At 38.5% G+C, this 23,545-nt stretch overlaps 4 protein-coding genes across 4 annotated transcripts; 1 reads left to right on the top strand and 3 right to left on the bottom strand.

Moving 5' to 3' along the window:
- Positions 1-144: 144 nt before the first annotated feature.
- On the top strand, positions 145-6,807 carry LOC119546657 (probable multidrug resistance-associated protein lethal(2)03659). Its single transcript, XM_037853112.1, has 9 exons — positions 145-221; positions 281-366; positions 472-780; positions 835-1,043; positions 1,303-2,845; positions 4,878-5,372; positions 5,434-5,699; positions 5,752-6,681; positions 6,744-6,807. The coding sequence occupies exons 1-9, from the start codon at positions 145-147 to the stop codon at positions 6,780-6,782; spliced, it is 3,954 nt and encodes a 1,317-aa protein (XP_037709040.1). The 3' UTR covers positions 6,783-6,807.
- An 891-nt stretch (positions 6,808-7,698) lies between these two features.
- LOC119547326 (uncharacterized protein DDB_G0271670) lies at positions 7,699-10,219 on the bottom strand. Its single transcript, XM_037854127.1, has 4 exons — positions 10,062-10,219; positions 8,871-9,046; positions 8,068-8,803; positions 7,699-7,972 (listed from the first exon to the last, which is right to left on the bottom strand). The coding sequence occupies exons 1-4, from the start codon at positions 10,123-10,125 to the stop codon at positions 7,773-7,775; spliced, it is 1,176 nt and encodes a 391-aa protein (XP_037710055.1). The 5' UTR covers positions 10,126-10,219; the 3' UTR covers positions 7,699-7,772.
- A 2,206-nt stretch (positions 10,220-12,425) lies between these two features.
- LOC119548181 (flocculation protein FLO11) lies at positions 12,426-17,100 on the bottom strand. Its single transcript, XM_037855295.1, has 3 exons — positions 16,861-17,100; positions 13,473-14,012; positions 12,426-12,897 (listed from the first exon to the last, which is right to left on the bottom strand). The coding sequence occupies exons 1-3, from the start codon at positions 16,919-16,921 to the stop codon at positions 12,686-12,688; spliced, it is 813 nt and encodes a 270-aa protein (XP_037711223.1). The 5' UTR covers positions 16,922-17,100; the 3' UTR covers positions 12,426-12,685.
- Positions 17,101-19,400: 2,300 nt separating this feature from the next.
- On the bottom strand, positions 19,401-23,430 carry LOC119548391 (bone sialoprotein 2). The gene is made up of 3 exons (XM_037855616.1): positions 22,603-23,430; positions 20,958-21,449; positions 19,401-20,147 (listed from the first exon to the last, which is right to left on the bottom strand). Exons 1-3 carry the CDS (start codon positions 22,664-22,666, stop codon positions 19,918-19,920), a joined length of 786 nt encoding a protein of 261 aa, XP_037711544.1. The 5' UTR covers positions 22,667-23,430; the 3' UTR covers positions 19,401-19,917.
- Between the last annotated feature and the right edge of the window lie 115 nt (positions 23,431-23,545).

Here is a 23,545-nt window from a genome sequence, read left to right as displayed (position 1 = left end):
CGATAAAGCATGCTCGTGGCATATAAGAAGTGTGTGCTAATCTTAATCATATAAGGAGATATGATTAAGCGTTTTATTTATTTAACTCAGTTTTAGTTTTATTTAGTGGTAACTCAGTTTTATTTTTATTTAGTGGTAGCTAAAATGCAGTCCGAGAAAACTGAAGATCTGCCGGATAATCCTCGAGAGTGGTCGAATTTTATTTCTTCATCATGTTATTGGTAAGAAAGTGAACCTAGTAATTTGATATTATTATTATTGTATTGTTTTGTTAATATAGGTATACAATGCCCATCTTTAATAAGGGCAATAAAAAAACATTAGACGCAAAGGATATTTACAGACCCTTGAAGGAACATAAGTCGGGTATGGTTTTATATAAGTGCAAAGAAAACTCCCAATAAGAAAAAAAAAAAGATATCGCACACGACATGTTTTTAAAAACATAATTTAAATTATTAACTTTTTCAGATAATCTGGGCACCAAGTTGTGGGCCTCGTGGGACCGAGAACAAAGAAATGGCCAGAAAAAGCTAAAACTGCTGAGAGCTCTGCTTCGGGTATTTGGTTGGCAAATAGGATTGCCCGGTCTGCTTGTTTTCCTGGTGGAGCTGGGATTGGAATCTTTTAAGCCTATCCTTCTGGTAAAGCTTATTTCGTACTTCGGACACCGTTCAGAATCTGTTGATATGGGGTCTTACTACGCGTGCGCTTTGATCATAAGTAACGCCCTCAGCGTAATTATCATAGTTCCTGCCATGTTCACCGTGCAACTTGTGTGTGAGTATCTGCCAGTCTGAATCTAAAATCTGAAGACTAGTCTTCTTGTTTCAGTCTTCAAGATTCGCGTGGCTTTAAGCAGCTTGGTCTACCGCAAGGCCCTGCGTCTTAGCAAAAGGGCACTGGGCAACACCATGTCCGGGCATGTGATCAACCTGATTTCGAACGACCTCTCTCGTTTGGACAATAATGCCCTGTGTATACATTACCTTTGGGTAGGGCCACTGCAAACTGCGTTGGTTACCTACATGATGTACCAGGAGGTGAGCAGATGAACTATTCCGAAAGCCCAAAGTCGTTATTCTTCGTTATCCATCGTTGTTCATTGATATCCATCTTTATTTATATATTTATTTATTCTCAGGTTAAAAGGCAATTGAAAATGACCTATAACCTATGTTTCTTATTGCAGCTATAGCTACTGTGGCCTTCAGCTACGTTTATTATATCATAATGTTATACATTTTTACATTTTGTGATATCCATCGTTTTTCATAGTTTTCCATCGTTTTCCCTCCACAGATTGGAATTGCTGGTTTGTTTGGGGTGATCTTTATGCTCCTCTTGATACCCCTTCAGATGTTTCTGGGAAAGATGACGGCGGTGCTGCAGCTGAGGGTCGCCAAACGGACGGACAACCGTATACGGATGATCAATGAAATCATCTCAGGCATCCAGGTGCTCAAGATGTACGCCTGGGAGCTGCCCTTTCAAAAAATGGTGGAATATATTCGCCAGAAGGAGATGAACGGCATCCGCAAGGGACAATACATAAGTAGCTTCCATCTTGTCTGCAAAGTAACCCTCTCTCGCGTCTCCATCTTCTTCAGTTTGGCTGGCTACGTTTTCCTGGGACATTTCCTTACACCGGAAAAGGCCTTTCTGATCACTGCCTTTTATAATGCTCTGAAAATCCCCATGACCATGTTTTTTCCTATTGCCATCAACTATACGGCGCAGATCCTGGTTTCCATTAAGCGTGTGGAGAAGTTTTTGGAACTGGAGGAGGTTATGGAGTTGGAAAAGATCGAGGATCTTAGCCTTGCTGGGGAAGAGGAGGAAAAGCTTTTACCTCCATCCCAAAAGGTAATTGATCCAGAGATCATTCTCCCAGAGTCTGCCATCTCCATCACTGAACTGAAGGCCAAATGGGAACCCGACTCCCCCGATTACACACTCAGTGGTCTAAATCTTCAAATTCAGCCAGCGTCTATAGTGGTGATCTTGGGTTCCACGGGATCTGGTAAATCCAGTCTTATCCAGGCCATACTCGGTGAGCTAAAGGCCGAGTTCGGCCGGGTCAAGGTGAATGGCTCCATTTCCTACTCCTCCCAAGAGCCGTGGCTCTTTTCGGGCACGGTTCGTCAAAATATTCTCTTTGGCCAGCCCATGGATCGCCGGCGGTACGCCAAGGTGGTTCAAAAGTGTGCCCTGGAGCGGGATTTCGAAATACTTCCGTTGAAAGACAAGACCATAGTTGGAGAACGTGGAGCTGCCCTGTCTGGTGGCCAAAGGGCAAGGATCGGTTTGGCTAGGGCTGTCTACCGGGAAGCCTCCATTTACCTACTGGACGATCCGCTGAGTGCGGTGGACACCAATGTGGCCCGCCATCTCTTCGAGCAGTGCATTTGTGGCTATCTGCGTGGGAGCACCGTAGTCCTGGTCACCCATCAGCAGCAGTTCCTGCAGCTCGCCGATCAGATTGTGATCCTGGACAAGGGACAGGTGAGTGCTGTGGGCACCTACGAATCGCTCCTCAAGTCTGGAGTCGACTTTGTCAACATAATCGGAGAAAAGGACGATGATGTGGAGGAGGAGCGAACCCGTCTGAAAATTAAAAACCATGACGAAGTGCGCCGCGACAGCTTGAAATCGGTGCAGTCCGTCGCAGATTTGTGCCCGGAGAAGATCATTAAGGAGCATCAAAAGTCGGGTCGCATCGGTCTTGGATTGTACCTGAAGTACTTCCAGGCGTGCGGTGGACCTTTCGCTTTCCTCGTCATGATGGGCGGCTCTGTGCTGGCGCAGGGCGTGGTTACGTGGGGCGACTCCTTCCTCAATTACTGTTAAGTCAATAACCAAACACTTCGTAATTTTTAATCAATCAGTGAATCTATTGAAAAATCTGAACAAGAAAATCCTCTTGTTCCTAAGAATTCGCGGAATAAAAAAAAAAACAAGGAAGAACGCTATAGTCAATCGATAGGTATTGACGAGACCAATACAGTTCAGTTAAAATTTTGTATCTAGCTTCAAAATTGTGGGCGCCACAGGCTTGGGCGGTTTGTGGGCGTTAGAGTGGGCGTGGCATATTCGCGTAACAAACTTGCGCTGCGCACAAGGCTACGGAATCTAAATTTGAGATCCCGTTTCCGAGATATCCACGTTCATATTTACGATTTTTTGAAGTTTGTCGGCGGTTTGTGGGCGTAAAAGTGGGCGTGGCACATATTTTTTTGGGTCTATCGATAGGTATTGATGAGAACAATACATTTCAGTTAAAATTTTTATTTTAGCATCAAAACAGTAGGATCCACAGTTTTGGGCGGTTTGTGGGCGTAAGAGTGGGCGTGGCACCCTACTGAAATAAACTTGCGCTGCGTAAAAAGCTCAGGAATCTGCACGCCAAATCTCAATAGCTTAGCTCTCATAGTTTCCAAGATCTCAGCGTTCATCCGGACAGACAGACGGACAGACGGACATGGCTAAATCGACTCGGCTAGTGATCCTGATCAAGAATATATATACTTTATGGGGTCGGAAACGCTTCCTTCTGCCTGTTACATACTTTCCGACGAATCTAGTATACCCTTTTACTCTACGAGGAACGGGTAAAAAAAATATTTTTTGATTCTTATTACTCAAAACTAAAAAAAAATTAAAACAAATAAAAAACAAATATTTTATATTTAAAACACTTTTTAAATAATAATCTATACTTGATTATTACGTTTCCTGATTTTTACAATTTTCTCAAATAAAATATGAGTCATAAAGCTAAAGCTAAAAATCTTTGAAATCACTGAACCGTATTAGAATAAATTATTTTTTAAATAATGCTTTGAATATTTAATTATATAAAATCGATCTTTTTATACCCTTGCAGAGGGTATATTGATTTCAGTCAGAAGTTTGCAACGCAGTGAAGGAGACGTTTCCGACCCCATAAAGTATATATATTCTTGATCAGGATCACTAGCCGAGTCGATCTAGCCATGTCCGTCTGTCCGTCTGTCCGTCCGTTTCTACGCAAACTAGTCTCTCAGTTTTAAAGCTATCGGGCTGAAACTTTCCCAAAAGTCTTATATCTTTTGCAGGTAGTATATAAGTCGAAACCAGCCGGATCGGACAACTATATCTTATAGCTCCCATAGGAATAATCGGACAAAAAAATGAAAAAAAATTATATCTTCGGTGTTTTTTAGCATATAAACTCCTAAGCTTGGAAATAACAATTTTTAAATAATTTTGAATTTTGAATTAAATTTTATCGAAATCGGACGACTATATCATATAGCTGCCATAGGAACGATCGGAAAATTTGTGGAAAAATAATATGAAAAAAATTATAGCTTCGGTGTTTTTCAACATATAACCTCCAACGCATGGAAATAACATTTTTTAATTAGTTCTGAATTTCGAATTAAATTTTATCAAAATCGGACGACTATGTCATATAGCTGCCATAGGAACGATCGCAAAATTGGTAGGAAAATAATATGAAACAAATTATAGCTTCGGTGTTTTTTAACATATAACCTCCTACGCTTGGAAATAACGTTTTTTAATTAGTTCTGAGTTTCGAATTTAATTTTATCAAAATCGGACGACTATATAATATAGCTGCCATAGGAACGATCGGAAAATTGGTAGGAAAATAATATGAAACAAATTATAGCTTCGGTGTTTTTTGACATATTATCTTATACTATTGGGAATATCATTTTTTTTTGTTTTTAAATTTAATAATTATAGCTGCAAGGGTATATAAGCTTCGGCTTGCCGAAGCTAACTTCCTTTCTTGTTTAATTTTGTTTTAATTTTCTTAGGAAAAAATTGATTTGTACCTATTATTAATTGTTTATCTATTATTATTAGGGTCAAAAAGAATCGCACCGTTTCTGTGTCTGAAGAATTCGGAACCCTGGAGTCGAATGTCTTAATAAGTGGACAAAATACGGACTCCGACACAATGGATTTATACATTTACACGCTCATCACAATACTGTCCCTTATATTGACCTTGTCGTTTGCGACAATGTTTTTCAACATGACTAAGAAAGCATCTATTCGATTGCACAATACCATATTCAATAGGATTATACGGGCCTCTATGTACTTCTTTAGCACAAATGAACTGGGAAGCATTTTGAATAAGTTTTCGAAGGATATGAGCCAAGTAAGCGAGCAGATTCCCGAGATGATGGTGGAACTGATAAACGTTATTCTTCGGATAACTGCAATTATCGTCATTGTAGCCATTATTAACCCTCTGTTGCTAGCCCCAACACTAGTTATGGCCATCATTTTCTGTCAACTGCGCAACTTTTATCTTAAAACCTCTAGGGACTTGAAGCGTGTTGAAGCTGAAGGTAAGAAGTTTACCAAAAGTTTTCAGAAGAATTCTTCACAAAAGGTTACATATTATTAAAGCCAGGTCCCCTGTATACTCACATTTGACTGCTTCTCTAAACGGTTTGTCCACAATCCGTGCCTTTGGGGCTCAGCCCGTCCTGGAAACTGAGTTCGGCAATTACCTGGACATGCACAGCTCTGCTCTTTTCAAATCCCTAAGTACATCGAAAGCCTATGGTTACTGGATGGAGTGCTTCTGTGTGCTTTACATAGGAATCGTCATCCTCAGTTTCTTCCTGTTTCCTCCGGCGAACGGAGGAGACGTGGGTCTTGCCATAACCCAGGTGGGCCATCAGATATTAGTTTTCTTCCTTGATTTACACATCCTTGTTTCAGGTCATGGCACTGATGGGCATGGTGCAGTGGGGAATGCGTCTATCCGCCGAGCTGGAGAACACGATGACCGCCGTGGAGCGGGTGGTTGAGTACGAGGACATTGAGCCGGAAGGGGAGTTGGAGGCACCAGCCGATAAGAAGCCACCCAAGTCCTGGCCAGAGCAGGGAAAGATCGTGTTCGACGAGCTGAGCCTGCGCTACACCCCCGATCCGAAGGCGGAGAATGTGCTCAAGTCCCTGAGCTTCGTGATAAAACCAAGGGAAAAGGTGGGCATCGTGGGACGCACTGGGGCGGGCAAGTCCTCGCTGATCAACGCCCTCTTCCGCCTGTCCTACAACGACGGATCCGTGCTGATAGACCAGCGGGACACCAGTGGGATGGGTCTGCACGACCTGCGCAGCAAGATCTCGATCATCCCCCAGGAGCCCGTGCTCTTCTCCGGCACGATGCGCTACAACCTGGATCCCTTCGACGAGTACAGCGACGAGAAGCTGTGGCGCTCCCTGGAGGAGGTGAAGCTGAAGGATGTGGTGGCGGACCTTCCCAGTGGCCTGCAGAGCAAGATCACCGAGGGCGGCACCAACTTCAGCGTGGGTCAGCGCCAGTTGGTCTGCCTGGCGCGGGCCATCCTGCGCGAGAACCGCATCCTGGTGATGGACGAGGCCACGGCCAACGTGGATCCCCAGACGGACGGCCTCATCCAGACCACCATCCGCAACAAGTTCAAGGAGTGCACCGTGCTGACCATAGCCCATCGCCTGCACACCATCATGGACTCGGACAAGGTGCTGGTGATGGATGCCGGCAGGGCGGTGGAGTTCGGGACGCCCTACGAGCTGCTCACGGTGGCGGACTCCAAGGTGTTCCACGGCATGGTCAAGCAGACGGGTCACGCCACCTACGAGGGTCTGCTGAAGGTCGCACAAAAGGTTCGTTTCTACTTGAGTTTTAAGTGGGTGTACGAATATTGATATTCCTAATTTCATTTCAGGCATTTGAAACCTCCCAGAATCCCAGTCTTTCCTCATGAGACCAAGTTATTATGTGAACTAAGTCCTATAAATAAAATATTATCTCTGTTTATACTTCTTTTATATTTATTAATCGGATAATACATTGGCATTTTATGAAACTTGAATCGTGTTCATGTAGATTTAAAGTATATTTTTTGTTGATCCAATTATGCGGAGGGACGCCTAGTTCTTGATTCATAAATCGAAAGGTATCGCTATAGATACAAATATGATTATTGGACATCAGGCATTTCTACAAATCAATCAATAAAATTAATTATTTATATACACATTATACACATTCATTTTTTTATTGGAGGATTTTGTTCCTCACATATATGTGATATATGTTGAGGGCACTATCGTCACGGCAACTTTCCTCGTTAAGAAGTTTTTTCATTCGTATGATGTGATATTTTGATAAGAGTTTAATTTTTTTTAGAGCCTAGAAGTATGCAAATCACAAGCCAGTGATTGTCAAACTGAAAGGTCTATAAAATCGAAGTCTTATTGTTTATAAAGTTGGTATTGGTAAAACGTCGTTCAAAATGGTTGGGGCTTATTCTTTAAAGTAAACGTGTGCCCACACACTAGATAACAGGCTAAAGTTGTTTTTTCTAGGCAACGTAAAATGGCTTAATACTTTAAGTAACATAAACTTCATTTTCACAACTGTCGTGCGATTATTAAAACAATCAATTTAAAAATCGTCAATTTCAGGCACATAATAGTAACGATAAATAAATCGAGTCAATATAACACAGAATGACTAATATATTCTTTGCTTAAATAAGGGGAGATTCCCTTTTTTAAACTAGATTCACTTTTGTACGCTGTTAGAGGTACTGCCTATATCTACTTTTTTAAAGACCATTAAAACATATACGTGAAAACCAAAATTATGTTTGGAAATTGTCACTTTATTCTTGACAACAGTTTATTAATTAAACACGGATACAAATTACTAACAAATATATACATAATACATAATAATCTGCCACCATCTCCTAGAGAAGGTTTTTCAGTCCCATCGTCAAGAGCAGAACCATGGCACCTAGAGAGACCTTCAGGCTAGTGCTTCCATTGCACCGATCTGTCAAGCAGATATCACACTCATCGTCAGAGTCTGCTGTAACCTCGAGATCTTTTCTCACAACATCGCAGGCACCTTGTCCATCAGGCACCTGAACACAGCCACGGCTTATCACTGTTTGGGACACAAAGAAAATGTTGGGTTTAGTCTGATCGATCCATTTGAGCGCCAAAAATAATCAAATCTTTGCGTCTATTGTGTGTACTCACCTCCGTCTTTGTAGATACTGTAGCAGGCGGCAAGCTTATAGCTCACTGGAGAAGAATTGGTGGTAGCATCAGTAGTAGATTCAGTGGAAGAGCTTGAAGAATCAGTGTCTGTAGAAGAAGCTGTAGAAGAGGTTGTAGAGGAGGTTGTTGAGTCCGTGGTGGTGGAGTCAGTTGTAGAATCTGTTGAAGGTTCTGTTGTAGAATCAGAGTTTGTAGAATCAGTTGTTGTAGAATCTGCGGCTGTAGAATCCGTGGTTGTAGAATCCGTGGTTGAAGAATCCGTGGTTGAAGAATCCGTAGTTGTGGAATCCGTAGTTGTGGAATCCGTGGTGGTAGAGTCAGTGTAAGAAGTGGTCGAAGAAGAAACCGTGGTGGTAGAGTCAGTAGTAGGAGAATTTGTTGTAGATTCAGTGGTTGAAGATTCCGTGACTGTAGAATCCGTGCTGGCTGAAGCAGTCGAGGAAGAGGATGAAGAATCCGGGGTGGTAGAGTCAGTAGCAGGAGAGTCTGTTGTAGATTCACTGGTTGAAGATTCCGTGGCTGTAGAATCCGTGCTGGCTGAAGCTGTCGAAGAAGGGGTTGGAGAAACCGTTGTGGTAGAGTCCGTAGCAGGAGACTCCGTTGTAGATTCAGTGGCTGAAGATTCTGTAGAATCCGTGGCGGTCGAAACGGTTGTAGAGTCAGTAGCAGAAGAAGCCGCCGAAGAGTCCGTTGTAGATTCTGCGGGTGTGGATTCCTACGAAAGAAATGTAAATTAAATTATATATTCAGTAGATGCTTATGGTATGCTCTTCAGATCCTACCGTATCGTCTTCTGCTGCTCTTGGCATCACTGAAAGAAGAGACCGTCTAAAGCGATTCAAAGCGGCATTTGTCTCCAACACAAATGCCGAAGAGCCATCAAGAGTGCAAGAGACCGTCCGAACCGTTTCCACATGGCATTCATCTCCTACACAACTGTAGCATTCCAGGGCATTCGCTGGAAAAAAAGTGGGTAAAAGGTGAGTCAGTGGTAGGGGGAGGGGGTGATGGGCAGGTGGGCCGAAGGCCGAACGAGATAAAATTCGTCGCTCGAGAGCAGGCAATAAGTCTGATTGATAAATCAAATACCAGATAACATCGGCACTGTTGCCTCATCAAGCGAATCGGACAACTTTCTACGCTTTTTAGGTTAACGTACTTGAGTTTTCCCTTTATCAGATAATCTTTCAACTCGAAGAGTGATTCCATTTTAATCTGGATCATGGGATATACTGTATTGTTCTGTTCCCAATTTTAAAATTAACCAACCGATAAAGCTTGCTTGGGTTCGCAGTTCGCTGGCATGATGCAATCTTTAGATTTTATAGATCAAGATAGTGAAAAAAGGGGAACACCCGATTTAAAAATATCAGACACACTAGTTGTGAAAACGGTTATCCATGTAAAATGTATTACTCAATTTTGGAGCTTAAACTTTTAAATATGTTTTTCAAAAGGATACAACATAAACTTATCCCTAATTCATATAATTTTAAGAGCAAATAAAGGCATTTAAATTATGATGGGGTCTAAAAGACATTTCTTATTAATGTTGAATAATTCAGTATTATATAATTTTGTTAATATCGTATTACACAAGGATATAAAAACCGTTTTAAAACGCTTTCTTTTTGCTGTCTTTTTAGTGCCTGTAAATATATTCTTTTTTAAAGTATAGTTACTGCTCGAACCTTGTCCATTGCGATTATTAAAAACTGTTGGTGACTACAAAACTAATTTCAATAATGGAACTGGCCATGGCGCTATTTCTCGACTGGTACTCGCTGTCAACACAGTTGATAAGGAGCCAAGTTACTTTTCTTTCACCGAACTGAAAAAGTTAGTAAATTCTACGAAAATTCCATTTCTACTACATCTGACACGCGATTAATCAATCATTAAATTAAGACTGCATTATTCCATCAATTCTGCTGTACGATGCACTTTAAGATAATGGAATAAATAATTCCCACCTGGCAAAATAGTTGAGAAGGCGAAAAATGCCATCAGCAAAAATTTAACCGTAATCAGACGCATTTTTCCTTTTTTCGACCGAAAGGATTCTAAGCGAGAAAAGTATTGTTCGCGAGGATCAGAGCGTATGAAAACCAAGAATCGCACCGTACGATGGTTGAATGGGAACTACCAATAAAATATAATGTTAACCTGGCTTTTTTATCATTTCCAGTCGCAAATGATAAGCGGGGGCAGAGCAGGAAAGCAGCGAAAAGCAGAGCGTTTCGTTCAGGCCAGTTTTCCCGGCTATATGGCTGGCCCATAAAACTTTATTTCCTCCGATCGTGAACGATAAGGGTCCATCGGGGAAATACTAGAAATGTATTAACTTCCTCAGGATGTACGAAAATATTTTCGGTAATTGGTAATTTGTGTTTTTATGGCCATCGACTATATGCGTTCTACTTCGATCCGAGAACCGGGACTAAGACCCCTTCTAAATGGTTTATGGCTGTTAGGGTAAACCCATGATAAATGCTTGATTTTAAATTACACGTTTGATTAGAGCGGTCCAAACATACGAGGTTCCTCGCTTATGGATCCCAGCAAAATCATTGCTTGGTTACCAATTTATGCAGAAATCTAATCAGTGGGATCCACTTCTAATCAGCTCGATCAGTTTTAGACCTTTTGTGGCTTTGTTATGTTTTTGCCTATGTGCTTGGCAAATATATACACTAAGATATAAACAAAGAAATAAAATAAATGTATTAGAAAATCCATTATCGATTTAAGTTTTTAAAATTTAAAAAAAAAATTATTTTGTAATAATCTTGGTTTATTTTCGGGGAGATAACATAAATAAGGTCGACTTCTATTTAAGTACTTTCATTTAAAACATAACTAAACATTTTTAAGTAGTAGGACTTGGTTAAAATTAAATGTCTTAAACTTATACTTAACTTTCTTTCAAAACATTTGCTTGTATGATTTTTTACCAGTGCACAGTAACTAAATTTTTGGAGTGGTCTGATCGCGTGGTCTTTAAAGGTCGCAAAAGAATTCCGATAAATAATCTAGCAATATCAGTGCAGCCAAATACCATTTAATACAAAAATTTTTCATGATTCATACACTTTCAGAATGGTTAACTAACGAGTACTAGGTACATATATTTATCATGATTCATATTATTTTGAACAGCTGCATAATAGATGAGCACCAATCTCATCAGAACTTTGTGTACTTTTTCGGACATTGCAACTTTGTGCAATAATAAGAAAAGATTTATAAAATTGCCTTTATAGATGTGGATTTTTATAAAAAATGGATTACATTGATGAGGTTTGCAAATTAACCGCAACAATCTGAAAAATTCTTGAATGGAATTGGAATACTAGTTTTTATCAATAGATGTGATTTTGCTCATTATAATCGTTTAAGTTCCCAGATAAGCCGTATTGATTGTGCTTTAGAAAATGAAAGTAGAGGAAGTTGTTAGGGCGTTCGGTTGATCTTATCAAGCAGTTAATAGTAGTTTTTATTTGGCGCAATAAAATCACTTTATTGATTAAAGCGTGGCCGCATATTTATTTCGTTTAGTGTGCCCCAAAGGCCCAAAATTATTTAATACAATCTTATCTAATCAATGGGAACGTTTTGTTATTTTGTGTTTGATTTCCTTTTATTTTTTGCGCTTGGGCTTGTCTTAAGCAAATTTGTTTAGCATAAATGGCCTAAAAGTATGCCATCACCTGTTTTTAAACGTAGAATGTTTGTTCAACAAATGAAATCGTACCACTAGGCGTATACGTGACATTGGCATTGGTAGTACAAAGTGATTTCCCGTCTATTTTTGTTTTATTCACATTCAGCGTGTACAAATAATGATATTTAGTCATATGCCCATAATTTCTTTTTAATAGAGCTCTAAAAAAAGGGGGTTTTAGAATTATCTGTTGAAAAGGTTGGTGCAAAACAAAAAAAATGAATCAAAGGATGTGATCACACTGGTCTCACTTATCTTCCTCAATATAAAAGAAGAGTCATATAAATGCCTATAAGGATATTAAGATAAGATTTATTTGTTTATTCACTTAAGCTTTTATTATTTCCCCCCTTTGTCGGCAAGTGATATCACTGATTTGCTCAACTAAAATAAAAAACGAAAGATTTCTTGATTTAATAATTTCATAATACTTATTAATTCGCCTGAAGCATGTCTTTTTGAGTTTATTTTAAAAATTATATACATTGTCGAATCAATCAACAACACTCTAAGGGCATTAAAAAAAATTTATTTTTTTTGTTTATTTAAGAATTTATTATTTACCCCCTTTGTCGGCAGATTATATCACTCAACTAAAACAAAAAACTCAAGATTTCTTGATTTAATAATTACATATTATTTATTAAGTCGCCTGAAGCTGTACATTTGGTTAGATTAAGTTTTGTATTTCAAATACAGTTGTATATATTTCGATTTGCGGTTTTGTTGTGCATGTCTTTTTGTGTAAATCTTAAAAATTACATAAATTTTCGAATCACTTAACAATGAGCGCGGACTGATGAGTGTGTGTTCGCGTTAAAGAAACGAGGAATACTAGATTAAAGCACCGGGTGATGGATGGTGACCGGGACCCTAGTTGCGCTGCAGGGCAAAGGCCACGAGGGCCAAAAGCAGGGAGGCCAGCACGGAGTTCTGAAGCGTAGAGCCTCCATTGCAGGCGTTCATACTGCAGGGATCACAGTTGGCCAGCTCCGTGTTGTTGTTTTGGATCTTCAGCTGCTCGCAAACGCCCTCCATGGTGGTGACCCGGGAGCAGCCACGATCTGTGGTCATTGTGCCGTTGACTGAAGGAAATGAGAGGAGAAAATAGGTTAGTTTCGATCAATAAAACAATCTATTATACCAAAAAAAAAGTATAGATCTACCCTTGGTTAATATTATTATGAATACCTATTTTTCTGATGAAAAAAAATAAAATAACTATTTCATCTCTGTTTTAGAGATTACAGATATAAGATAAAGATATAAGATATAAGAAGAAATAAAGATTGTTTAAACACATATAAACTTTTTTTGCAATCTTGAGGTTAGGTTAATGTAAAAAGTTTAGTTCATTTAAATATGGTTTTTATAGGACTTAAATAAAAATGTGCGAATTAAAAAATGTATTATGTTAGGAACCCTATTTTAAAAAGCTTTACAAAACCATTTCGATTTTGTTTTAAGGTTAGTAATTTTTATGAACGCCCTAAGATTAAAAATATATTTTAAGAGGGGGAATATTTAGAGACGGAGAATCATCGATGTTTCATCGATGTTTGCCTGTTAAAACATCGGAAAAGCGATGTTTTCTGCACCTCTAGTAATATTGGTATAACATTTTCAGAATTTTCGATTTTTAACTAGATTGTGGACCCACCTGTAACCTGAACGGAGTAGCAGTGGTAGGTGACCACTGCTCGTCGCTGGCGGATGGCGAGGGGAGTGGGAATGGGAGTGGTGGTCTCCGCAGCCGCATCCGCATCCACCGGCACCAGACGGGTGGTGTTCAAGGCCACCGATAGGGCAGCCAAATCCTCGGTGGGTGGCGTGGGCACTCCGGTGGTGGTCTGGACGGGACCCACAGTGGGTGGCGTGGGAATTGGGGCCTCGGTGCTCTGGGTGCTCTCGGTAGTGGCTTCGCTAGTTACGGTAGATTCCACGCTGGTCGTCGAGGACTCTGTGGTGGGCGGATCCGTTTCCACACTCGTGATCGCTGTGGTCGTTTCCACAGGAGCTGCTGTCGTCTCTTCCGTCGGGGTGGTGCTCGCCTCCGTGGTTGTGGTGGTGGTGGTCACCGTGGAGGCCTCTGTGCTGCCACCAGGATTGAAGAAGTCTTCATTGCAGGCCAGCAGGGGTGCATCCTTCGGCAGCTGGGCACAATCGTCGCACACATAGCACATGAGATCGGCGCGAATTACTGCAATGTATAGGAAAAAGTTATATTATAATATATCAACTTTTGAATCCAAAAATCTATATTTATCACTATTATTTATTTTTCCCAATTCCTTGTTACTATAAATAACTCGAGCATTATAAAAATGGACCTACTTTAGAGATCCAAGGCTTGTTTATGGTCCAAAATTATTATTATTTAATTTATTATTTGTTATAATGCTTGCTTTCAATTTGACCCAGATATAGGCCTGTTCTCATTTCAGGGTATATTTCTATTCCATTCTTTAAAACCTTAGATAAAAAACTAGAATGTATCTAGTAGATACATAAAACATAATTTGAAATCTATATAATATTCTCATTACAACTTGCATACTCTACTTTCGCCCACCTTTTCTGTTCTCCCCCTAAATCGAATTTAATTTTTATTGTTTCACTCAAAATACAGCTTATTTCCTGGCCTTGCCCTCTGCAAACATACATATATCCATTGTTAGAAACCAAGATATCTATCAGTTAAAAGTGCTCAATTTACAGCTTTGACAAATAGAAATATCGCGATAGTCGATAAATGATGATAGTAAGAACCAAGAACATGTGAGCACCATAAATCAATTTAAATCCAAAGTATTTGGCGTATTATATGCCGATTCTTTAGTATTAGTTTGTATGTGCCTTTATGTAGCCTTTGATCTAGCGCAAGTAGCCGTTTTTATCTGGTTTTATTCGGGCGCACTCCCCCGGAAATTAGGTTCCATTTGCATGTTATCGTCATCGCAACAACTGGCAAATATTTGCCAGTGGCAAACAGGTAAATAGAAAAACGTATCGGCGTGGGTACACTGGCATAATTGCCGTAATTGTCTTATCAACGGAGGCGGCTACCCTCACCAAACTTAATTATCAGCGAACTGCCAGTGGTGAGTCATACTGATGGACAGCTACGATTATCCGATAAAATATTTAATCTTCACTTGACGGGTTTCCATATGATACCATCGGTATCAGAATGGGTGCCTGCAAGGATCTTGCATATACAATTTTATAATATTATATGATACCATCGCTATTAGAGTCGGTTCCAAAAAGGGTTCTTGCATATTAAGTATAGAAGTCTTGAAACATTCTGATAATATTTAAAAGGGTTCTATAAATTTGTATAATATGACATGACACCATAGATATCAGAAGTGGTGCCAAAAAGGTTCTTGTAATTAACTTGCTGATCTGTTCTCAACAGTAAACGTTTTTAAAGCTTAAACATTCTCATAACATTTAAAAGAATTCTATATATCTTAATAATATGAAATGATACCATCGATATCAGACTTGGTGCCAAAAAAGGTTCTTGCTAAATTACTTGCTGATCTTTTCTAGCCTTAATAGGTCTTCAAACATATTTATATAAATATTTATAATATGATATGATAGCATCGTTAATTGGTTTCAAAAAGGTCCTTATATTTTTTCTTTCAACTATAGAAGACTCCAAACATTCCCAAAATATTTAAATGGTTCCAGTTCCATAAAACCGTCACCGTCTTCTATAACAATCAAATGGTTCAATACATCTATGCCCGCTTTTGTTGATTTATTATTTTAAATTTATCATAAATCATTGTGATTGATGGGATGTTTTCGGGGTATGAAGGCAGGTCTTAAATTCTCCTGGGGTAATGACAGTATTGTGGGGGCTTGGGTTTAATGGCACGTGATAAGCGCCACCTCGCCACGCCATTTAGTTTTTTTGCACCTTTGACTTTCTCATTAATAACAGCCATTCCCCTTTTAGTGTTATTATTATTTTTGCATTAAAACAAAAGTGCAACTCAGAGGTCTATTGTTATTTTTGTAAAAACAAAGGTGGAACGGTAAGGGTTAATATTTACTTGGGTAATTCCATAAAACTCTCTGTGATGCAAATGCTGTTTATCTAAGGGTAATTGAAAAATCATTTAAATTTCTTGAGTCAAAGTTCGTTCTAGACGACTAACTGCATCTTAATCTTTCTCTGCTCTTTAAGGTATAAATAAAAAACAAGTTTAAAGTGGGTTTTCAAATGACTTTGAATATATAGGTAACTCTTCTCGATTCACAAATTAAATCATTTGCAGTTGCGTCAAAAGATCGTGAACAAATCTCAGAAATTCAGGTTTTGTTCGGTTATTTTCTGAGTGGTGCTAATGGCCAGACAAGTTTTTCCATTTCGGGCCGCCTTTGCAAAATGTGTTAAGTGTAACTATAACATTTCCAATTAGCGGCTATGCCAGCTCGTCTCAATGTCAGCTAATATTTGTTCATTATTCTCCATTTCCCCGGCTGACTTTTCCTTTTCATCGGTGGCATAAATTAGAGAGGGCCCGATAGATAGTGCCATATAAATTCATTCGAAGGGTGGGAGCTGACTGGTTGGTTGGATGACATTTCCGCATCACACAGCAAAAAAAAAAAAAATGCAAAAAAACCCGCAAATTGGCAACAATCTTTGCATTATTTATGACAGTTAAATAATAACAAATAAATTGGCCGTTTTAAATGTCGCCGTTGTCACCGCTGCTTGATATGCAAAATATTATGGCGAAATGTTCATGATCTTGAATTCTGAATTCGTTTTGCTGGCTTTTTTGGCAGCTGCATATCTGTGAATGTATGTACAACACTTTAGACACGAGTTTGTATTTTTAGAAGCAGGCCACCACATTAAAATCCTCAAGATATGTTTATCAGATCGTATGATTCCTTCGTTCTGCTATCTGATACACCTATGATTTACGCCTATTTAGGCAAAATAAGACACATCAAAGTTATCACGACACTTTTCACGCAACTCTAATGGCCTCAAATACCCAAAACGCTTTTTTTTTTACCTGGCAGGGCGATTAGCAACAGCAAAGAGCTGGCCAAAACGATGTGACTTTTGTTGAACATGATATGTGTGTTTATTTCGAAATATATGTCTTTAGATATATTTTAAATAATATCTCGAGTATATAGTATTTATACTAAATAAATTGGCTGTTTTTGTTTTGTTTTATTTTTCGCGCTCTTGGTTTTGGTTTTGGTATTTATTCGGGGCGACCGCAGTTTGCGAATTCTGAAATTTAACTGAAAATCTTGTGATTTGTTCGAGACTTTTTATAGAGTTTTAAAAAGCGGACTGCGCAGCTACTGCGACGTCAGCGGCTTCAATGCGTAAGAGAGTGAGCGGCAGAGAGGGACGGCACGAGCCGGGAAGAGAGAGAGGGAAGAGCGGGGCCGTAGAACAAGTTTACCAATTCTTTATTGATAACAAATTAATTTATAATGCAGACTAAACGAGCACAGATTTAATTATTCGAAGAGACAGAGAGCTTTAGTACTCTTAACTTTTTAGGTGGGTTTGTTCTCTTATTATGTTAATGTGAGAAAATGGGTTCTTCCGTATTGAAATCTTGGGTTCTTCGGCTTTTCCCCCAAGCAAGTGATTCAGATCTGGGGAATCATTTCACTTTTCTGTACGACTTTTCGCACTCTTTTTGTTTTAAGCCCCCTTTAGAAGTTCTTTGTTGCCTGCTAATTAAGCAGCTGATTGTTAGTCAGCCCCTGAAATCCAGATATTACCCAGCCCCAAAGTAAATTAAGTTAACTGTGATACCATTTGCATAACAATCGTCACTTTTATAACACCCTGGATGTCCCATGATTATTATCCAATATATCAGAGCACGAAGAGCAAACAAATGCGGATTACGAAGATTTCATTGTGGCTTCTATTAGTTCACCTTATTGGCACCTCTACCTCTCGTATTTTGCGGGCCTAGAACTCTAGATTCGCAATAGCTTAACGAAATTTTCCAGTTGAGTAAGCCTAAAGGTCGAGTTTGCTCGCAAGTTAATTCAATTCGCTCTCTGACCCAGAAAGCAGCCTGAAAACCATGGGCAAGGTCAACTGATAAGCCGAACTTTGGTAAAGTGTGAGGGGTTTTGGTTGATTTTATATTTCTGAAAGGTTATGTGCCTTATCGTTCTTTCTGACTATGTAAAACTTAAACAAAATATAAAATAAAACATAAAAAAAATAAATTTATTGTTTTTTTAAATGCATTTTGACATATAGTTTCGTAGTATATCATATATGTGTAGAGGTTTGAGCTTTAAAAAAATTTGATGTTACTTAAATTTTAATTTAATGCTGAAAATTTTGATTAATTTTCAAAAATTTAATTTAATTTTTGTACGTTTTAACAATGTTTTTAATGTAGTGTTAAAATTTATTCTTAATCTTTTTATATTTAATCCACAACTCATACACAGAGAAAACTATCTAAGAACATTGTTCTCGAATTGAGAACATTCGTTCTTAAAAACCGTGTAAGTACATTTTGGTATCAATATAAGAACGAAATGGTGAGAAGAGAAAAGTTAAATTGAGTTTAACAACTTTTTGATAAGTATACACTAGGGAAGTTCAGTCCTTAGTGTATACTTATCAGTTTTAAGTTGAAAATGTTTTTGTATTTTGCTCGAATCAAGATGAATTTGCGGAATTTATGTACATTGTATGTACAAATAGTTAAACAACTTTTTGATAAGTATACACTAAGGACTGAACTTCCTTAGTGTATACTTATCTTGATTCGAGCAAAATAAAAACATTTTCAATTTAAAATTGTCGTTCTATTTCTAAGAACATTTTCAACCCAGATGAGAACGTCAGAATTTTCTCTGTGTACAGTGTACAGTGTACATATAATAAAATATTATTGATTGTATGTTTTGTGTGTTGCACAAATATGATATCTCATATATCATATCTCATAGTTTTCTTTTTTTAATCGGCTAACTATTTCTCCATAATGCCCGGCCCTGAAACTTTACTGCTGCATTTTGGAGATCGTGCGTCTGGCCCGTGTGCATATAAATCATAATTAGCCATTTACCGGCCGTAGTTCGTGCCAAATGTCGAGTGAATCTGGTTAGTGACGGCTGTCAAAACTGACGCATCGGACTGGAGATAAAAAACTGTAACTTTCCCGGTGACAAAAAGGGGAAAAAGTTGCATATAGTATCTTACAAAGTGTCGACGACATCACGTAAAGTGCTAAGTGATTGTGATTCTCGTTCTCTGGTGCTTAAGCTCAATCTCATTGAGATTCTCTTTGGATTCTCTTCGAACGTCAGCCGAAAGCCGGGTTTTGAAAGGCTTTTGGTCATGCTCGTCATAACAAGGTACTTTACCGTCCCGGAAGCCGACGAAAATAAAACGGGGAAGCGCTTAAAAATCCCCAATGCGAGCCCACAAATCGAGGAGTTAAAAAACAGTATATATATATTACATATACATTCTATATCAACCTAACGAATTTGGCAGTTGCCTTTACAGTTTAGAGCAAGTTTCCTTAAAAATGATGCCTTGTTTGCGGTCGCATTTCCTCATCGCTGTATTAAGAACCCACCTCAATTCCGGACCCCGAAAATAATACCATAAATCTGGTAAAAAAAACGCTTTAGGCAGCAATTGCCACTCGACTTCCTAACGCTTATCGGTGGGCCTAAACGCTTTGTCCACTTGATCAGTATATGATTTTATCAGTTTAACGGTAGCATGAAGTCATGAAATCGTATTTAAACGGAAGCACCCATTCTACTTATCGACAGCTAATAATTAATTTGATTTCGATACGGTTGCAGGTAAATAAACGATCTCAATGAGCAGGCACTTTCCCACCATAAGGGAAAATACCTTATCGATGCCAATTAAACAATTAGGCGAAAATAGCTCAGGTGCGCTCATTGCTCAGTGGTAAGCGAGCCATTAATAGACATATCATGCGGCTCCCGAAAAAGAATGAACTCAGACACCAAAGTCGAAATCAAAATTTGTGGGCCATATATTATATATTTCTATAAATCAAAACAATTGACCACAGGGAGTGTGGTGATTTTTAGACCAGCCAATGAGTCACAAATGCCATTAGCGTAAGTGTAAGAAGAGTCCAAGAATGCTCGAGTTTTCTACTCGATGATAATCCGTTGATCGGCTGATTGCAGCCGTCATCCTGGCACAGTTGGCATCCACCCACAGTCCAGTTCTCGAAGAGTCCCTCGCATCCCCCAGTTTGATTACTCATCCTGGCGGTGGTGCAGCCCCTTTTGGTGATCACCGATTCGTTCACTGTGGATAAACATATTGATAAACTGAATAAATAATAATCTATGGCAGTGGATTGTTGCTAAAATCATAACTCTTTTGAAATCATCAATAAAGGTGTCTAAAAGTATGCAGTAAGAAAAAATTTCGTGTTTTAGATAATTTTATCGGGCTTCCAAAATGTGAAATCTGTGGTTGCATTCTTTTTTTTCTTGTTTAACAAACTCAAAACTAATCATCTTTAAAAGTGATTGGGGTAGCTATTTTTGAAAATGTTTTTTTTTGGAACACTATATAAGCATCTGTATTAAGTGATATATCATTAGTGATAATATTACTTGAATTATCTCATTATTTAAATTATTTGTTTCTTTTATTTTTTTAATGTGTGTTTTGAAATTTCGTATAAGGGAATTTTAATCTTAAGTGTCGTTTTCCCTTCCGTATATTAAATTAAAAGTAGGTTTTGAACTCTAAATCTTCATACTTGTTTCTAAGTTCAAGATCTACTTTTAGCTTAAAAGGTGTATAAGATTACGTCCTTGATCAGATAAAAATTGGTAAAATACCAATTATAAAAACTAAATAAAGTACTTAAATTAAATCTTTGACTAGATTTGAAAATTTAAATTTGACTAAAGACTTTAAAAATATTTTCATGTTGGTAGTAAAGTCATTGTTCCCAGTGCATTTCGATTTGCACTCTGTGTTATCTTTTAGTATATGACTCAGTCGTAGATAACCTATCACTGTGGGTGGAAGCATCACATGCGACAGGGTTTTTTTGATTTTTATGACGATGTGCACCGATGGGAATTGAAGGCAAATGCTTACGTTGGAGCCTCACTGTGTAGCAGAAGGCGATTGGCATATCGAGGTCCACCTGTCGGGCAACCGATTTTCGCCTGCGTCGTTCCTCCTCCTCCTCTTCTTCCTCTTCCTCCTCCTCTTCGCTGACAGGTTCTGCGGCAGCTCCTCCGGCAGCTCCATTTCCGGTTCCGGTTCCCGCGGCTGCACCATTTCCTGCTGGCATGATGCCCACGGTGGCCGATTCCGACTCCTCGCTTTCGTAGTCCTCCTCCTCTTCGCTGTTTTCAGAGGAAGCGGGAGCGGGGGCACCAGAGGCAGGACCTCCGGCAGTACCTGGAGGATTGGGAGCAGGCGAAGCAGCAGGAGATGGAGCAGGAGCAGGAGCAGGACTCGGACTGGCACTGGAACTGCCAGGTGTGCCCTGTCCATTGCCACTCACAAGGGACCCCTCACACACTTCCATGTCACTCAGCAGAGTGTTCTCATCACAGTCCTCGCATTTGTAGCAACGCAAAGCTGTGCAGAAAAACATTATTAATTAAAGAAAATATTAAAATAAAGAATAAAATATTCTAATCAATAAAACTTAACTTCATTTGTAGCAACGGAAAGCTGCGCAGAAAAACATTATTAATACAAGAAAACATTATAGTAAACATTTAAATATTATAATCAATAAAATTTCACTAAAGACAGAATTCGATTTTTCGTTTTCAAAATAAATATTTAAAGCCTCTATTTATACCCTTGCAAGGGTACTATAATTAATCCTTTGCTTTAATATTTTTCACCTCAGAAATTTGTCCATTTATATAACTATGGTTAAATAAACTATAGTTTACAAAATTTTACCACAAATGGTTAAATGTTAATGAAAAACATAACTTTTAACCCTAACAAAAGTAAGATTAGTTAACATTTTTAATGACATTTAAGAACTATATTAGAAAAATTAAATATTCGACTTATGAAAATTTATATTAATGGTGCTTAGATATCATTTTTAATTCATTTTAGATCTTTGATCTAATATCTGTTGAATAAACAATTTCTGAAACTGAACAACTAGTTTAATTAAATGCAGACCTACTTTTAGCTAACATATGCTTTTAAAAATAAGATACAAAGGATGTCAGAAAAATTAAAAACAATTGAATTCACTTGCGCAAACTAAGATTTCTTAATTTAAATTTGAGATTTTAGATTTCTTTTTAATTCGTTGTTGTACTTTTTTTATTTGTTAAAATATAAAACTATAACTGGTATATAACTATTTAATAGAACTTTAAGCTGTCAAAAACACTTAACCAAGATAAAGTTCTATCAAACAAAAAAAAATAAGAGCATAAAATCTATAAAATTATAAAACCTGAAATCTAAATTTGTGGTCACTAAAAGGTATTTTTAAGAATGACATAAGAAATGTGATAATGCACTAAACATTTTTAGAGACTATAAGCTAATTTTGGCTTTGGCAATATGCGGTTTTATCACGCACCCCTGACCTTTAGTTAGACCGTTCCCAGGTGCACCACCTTATCGGATCCACCTTATCGGCTGGATTACTCCGGCAATAAGCGCACCCTTCTGTGCGGTTCAACGTTGCGTATGCGCAACTTTTGCAACTCGGTACGGGGTCAATCAATTAGCACTATGATTTATGACATACCTGAAACACCTGGGCGAGAGCCAACGAAAGCCAGCAACACCAGTAGAAACCACAGCGAATGCATGACGGGTAGGTGGTTGCGATGGAAAATTGGGTTAAGGTTGGGGTCGCGATACTTTCAGTTTGCCAAACGTCAGGGGGTATCCTAGTAGGCAACTTTCCCAGATCGAGGACCTCCTAGATGGCAATATAATGGATATTCTTCGGTTTATTTTTCTATTTTCCCGCTCTGCTGTCGAGTCAGCAGTTGCTACCGAAAATTCAAATTGAACTGACACACAGAACTTTCCGGAGGCTGTTGTTTCCTCTATCAAAACTGAATTTCTTTGTTATACCATAAACAGGGACTGGAGTTTTTTGGGGGCGGCATTGGTGAAACATGTAGTTCTCGGGATACGGGTAGAAAAAAACAACACGAGTTATATGATAGCATCGGCGCAATCTTTCAAATTAAATGCGAAAAAAAGAGATGGAAGGAGTGAGCGACAGAGGTCGAGATATTGATAAGCGGGTTGGGGGCGAAAAACTGAAGCATCTTACATGAGTAATGGGAAAATTATCTTTGATTGCTGAAAACAAGTCAAAAAAGAGAAAAACATAGGAAAAAGAATACGGGAAATGTATGTCAGGGCTTGGAAACCGAAGAGTTAAATACCTCTAAATCGAAATAAGGTTATAAAATATATATAAAAGTTTATTTCTGTGAAAAAATAAAAGATATTGTGGTGTTCCTGAAATAAGGAATTAAATAAATAAAGCTTGTAATTACAATTATAATATTACACACCTTTTTTATTAAACCCTTTCTTTATTTTACTCAACCCGAAATAGTCCTACTTACTTAGAAGTCTTTTTTCCCAAAAAAATCCAGATACCCCCTGAAAAGATATAGAAACTGTTATACAGCTACTGCCATTCTTATCTGCTAGTAATAAATTCGTAC

The sequence above is a fragment of the Drosophila subpulchrella genome, chromosome 2L (assembly GCF_014743375.2).
Source record: "Drosophila subpulchrella strain 33 F10 #4 breed RU33 chromosome 2L, RU_Dsub_v1.1 Primary Assembly, whole genome shotgun sequence".
Classification (NCBI taxonomy): Eukaryota; Metazoa; Arthropoda; class Insecta; order Diptera; family Drosophilidae; genus Drosophila; species Drosophila subpulchrella.
The sequence above is the reverse complement of the archived record's forward strand: the minus strand, read 5'-3'. Positions and strand labels throughout refer to the sequence as shown.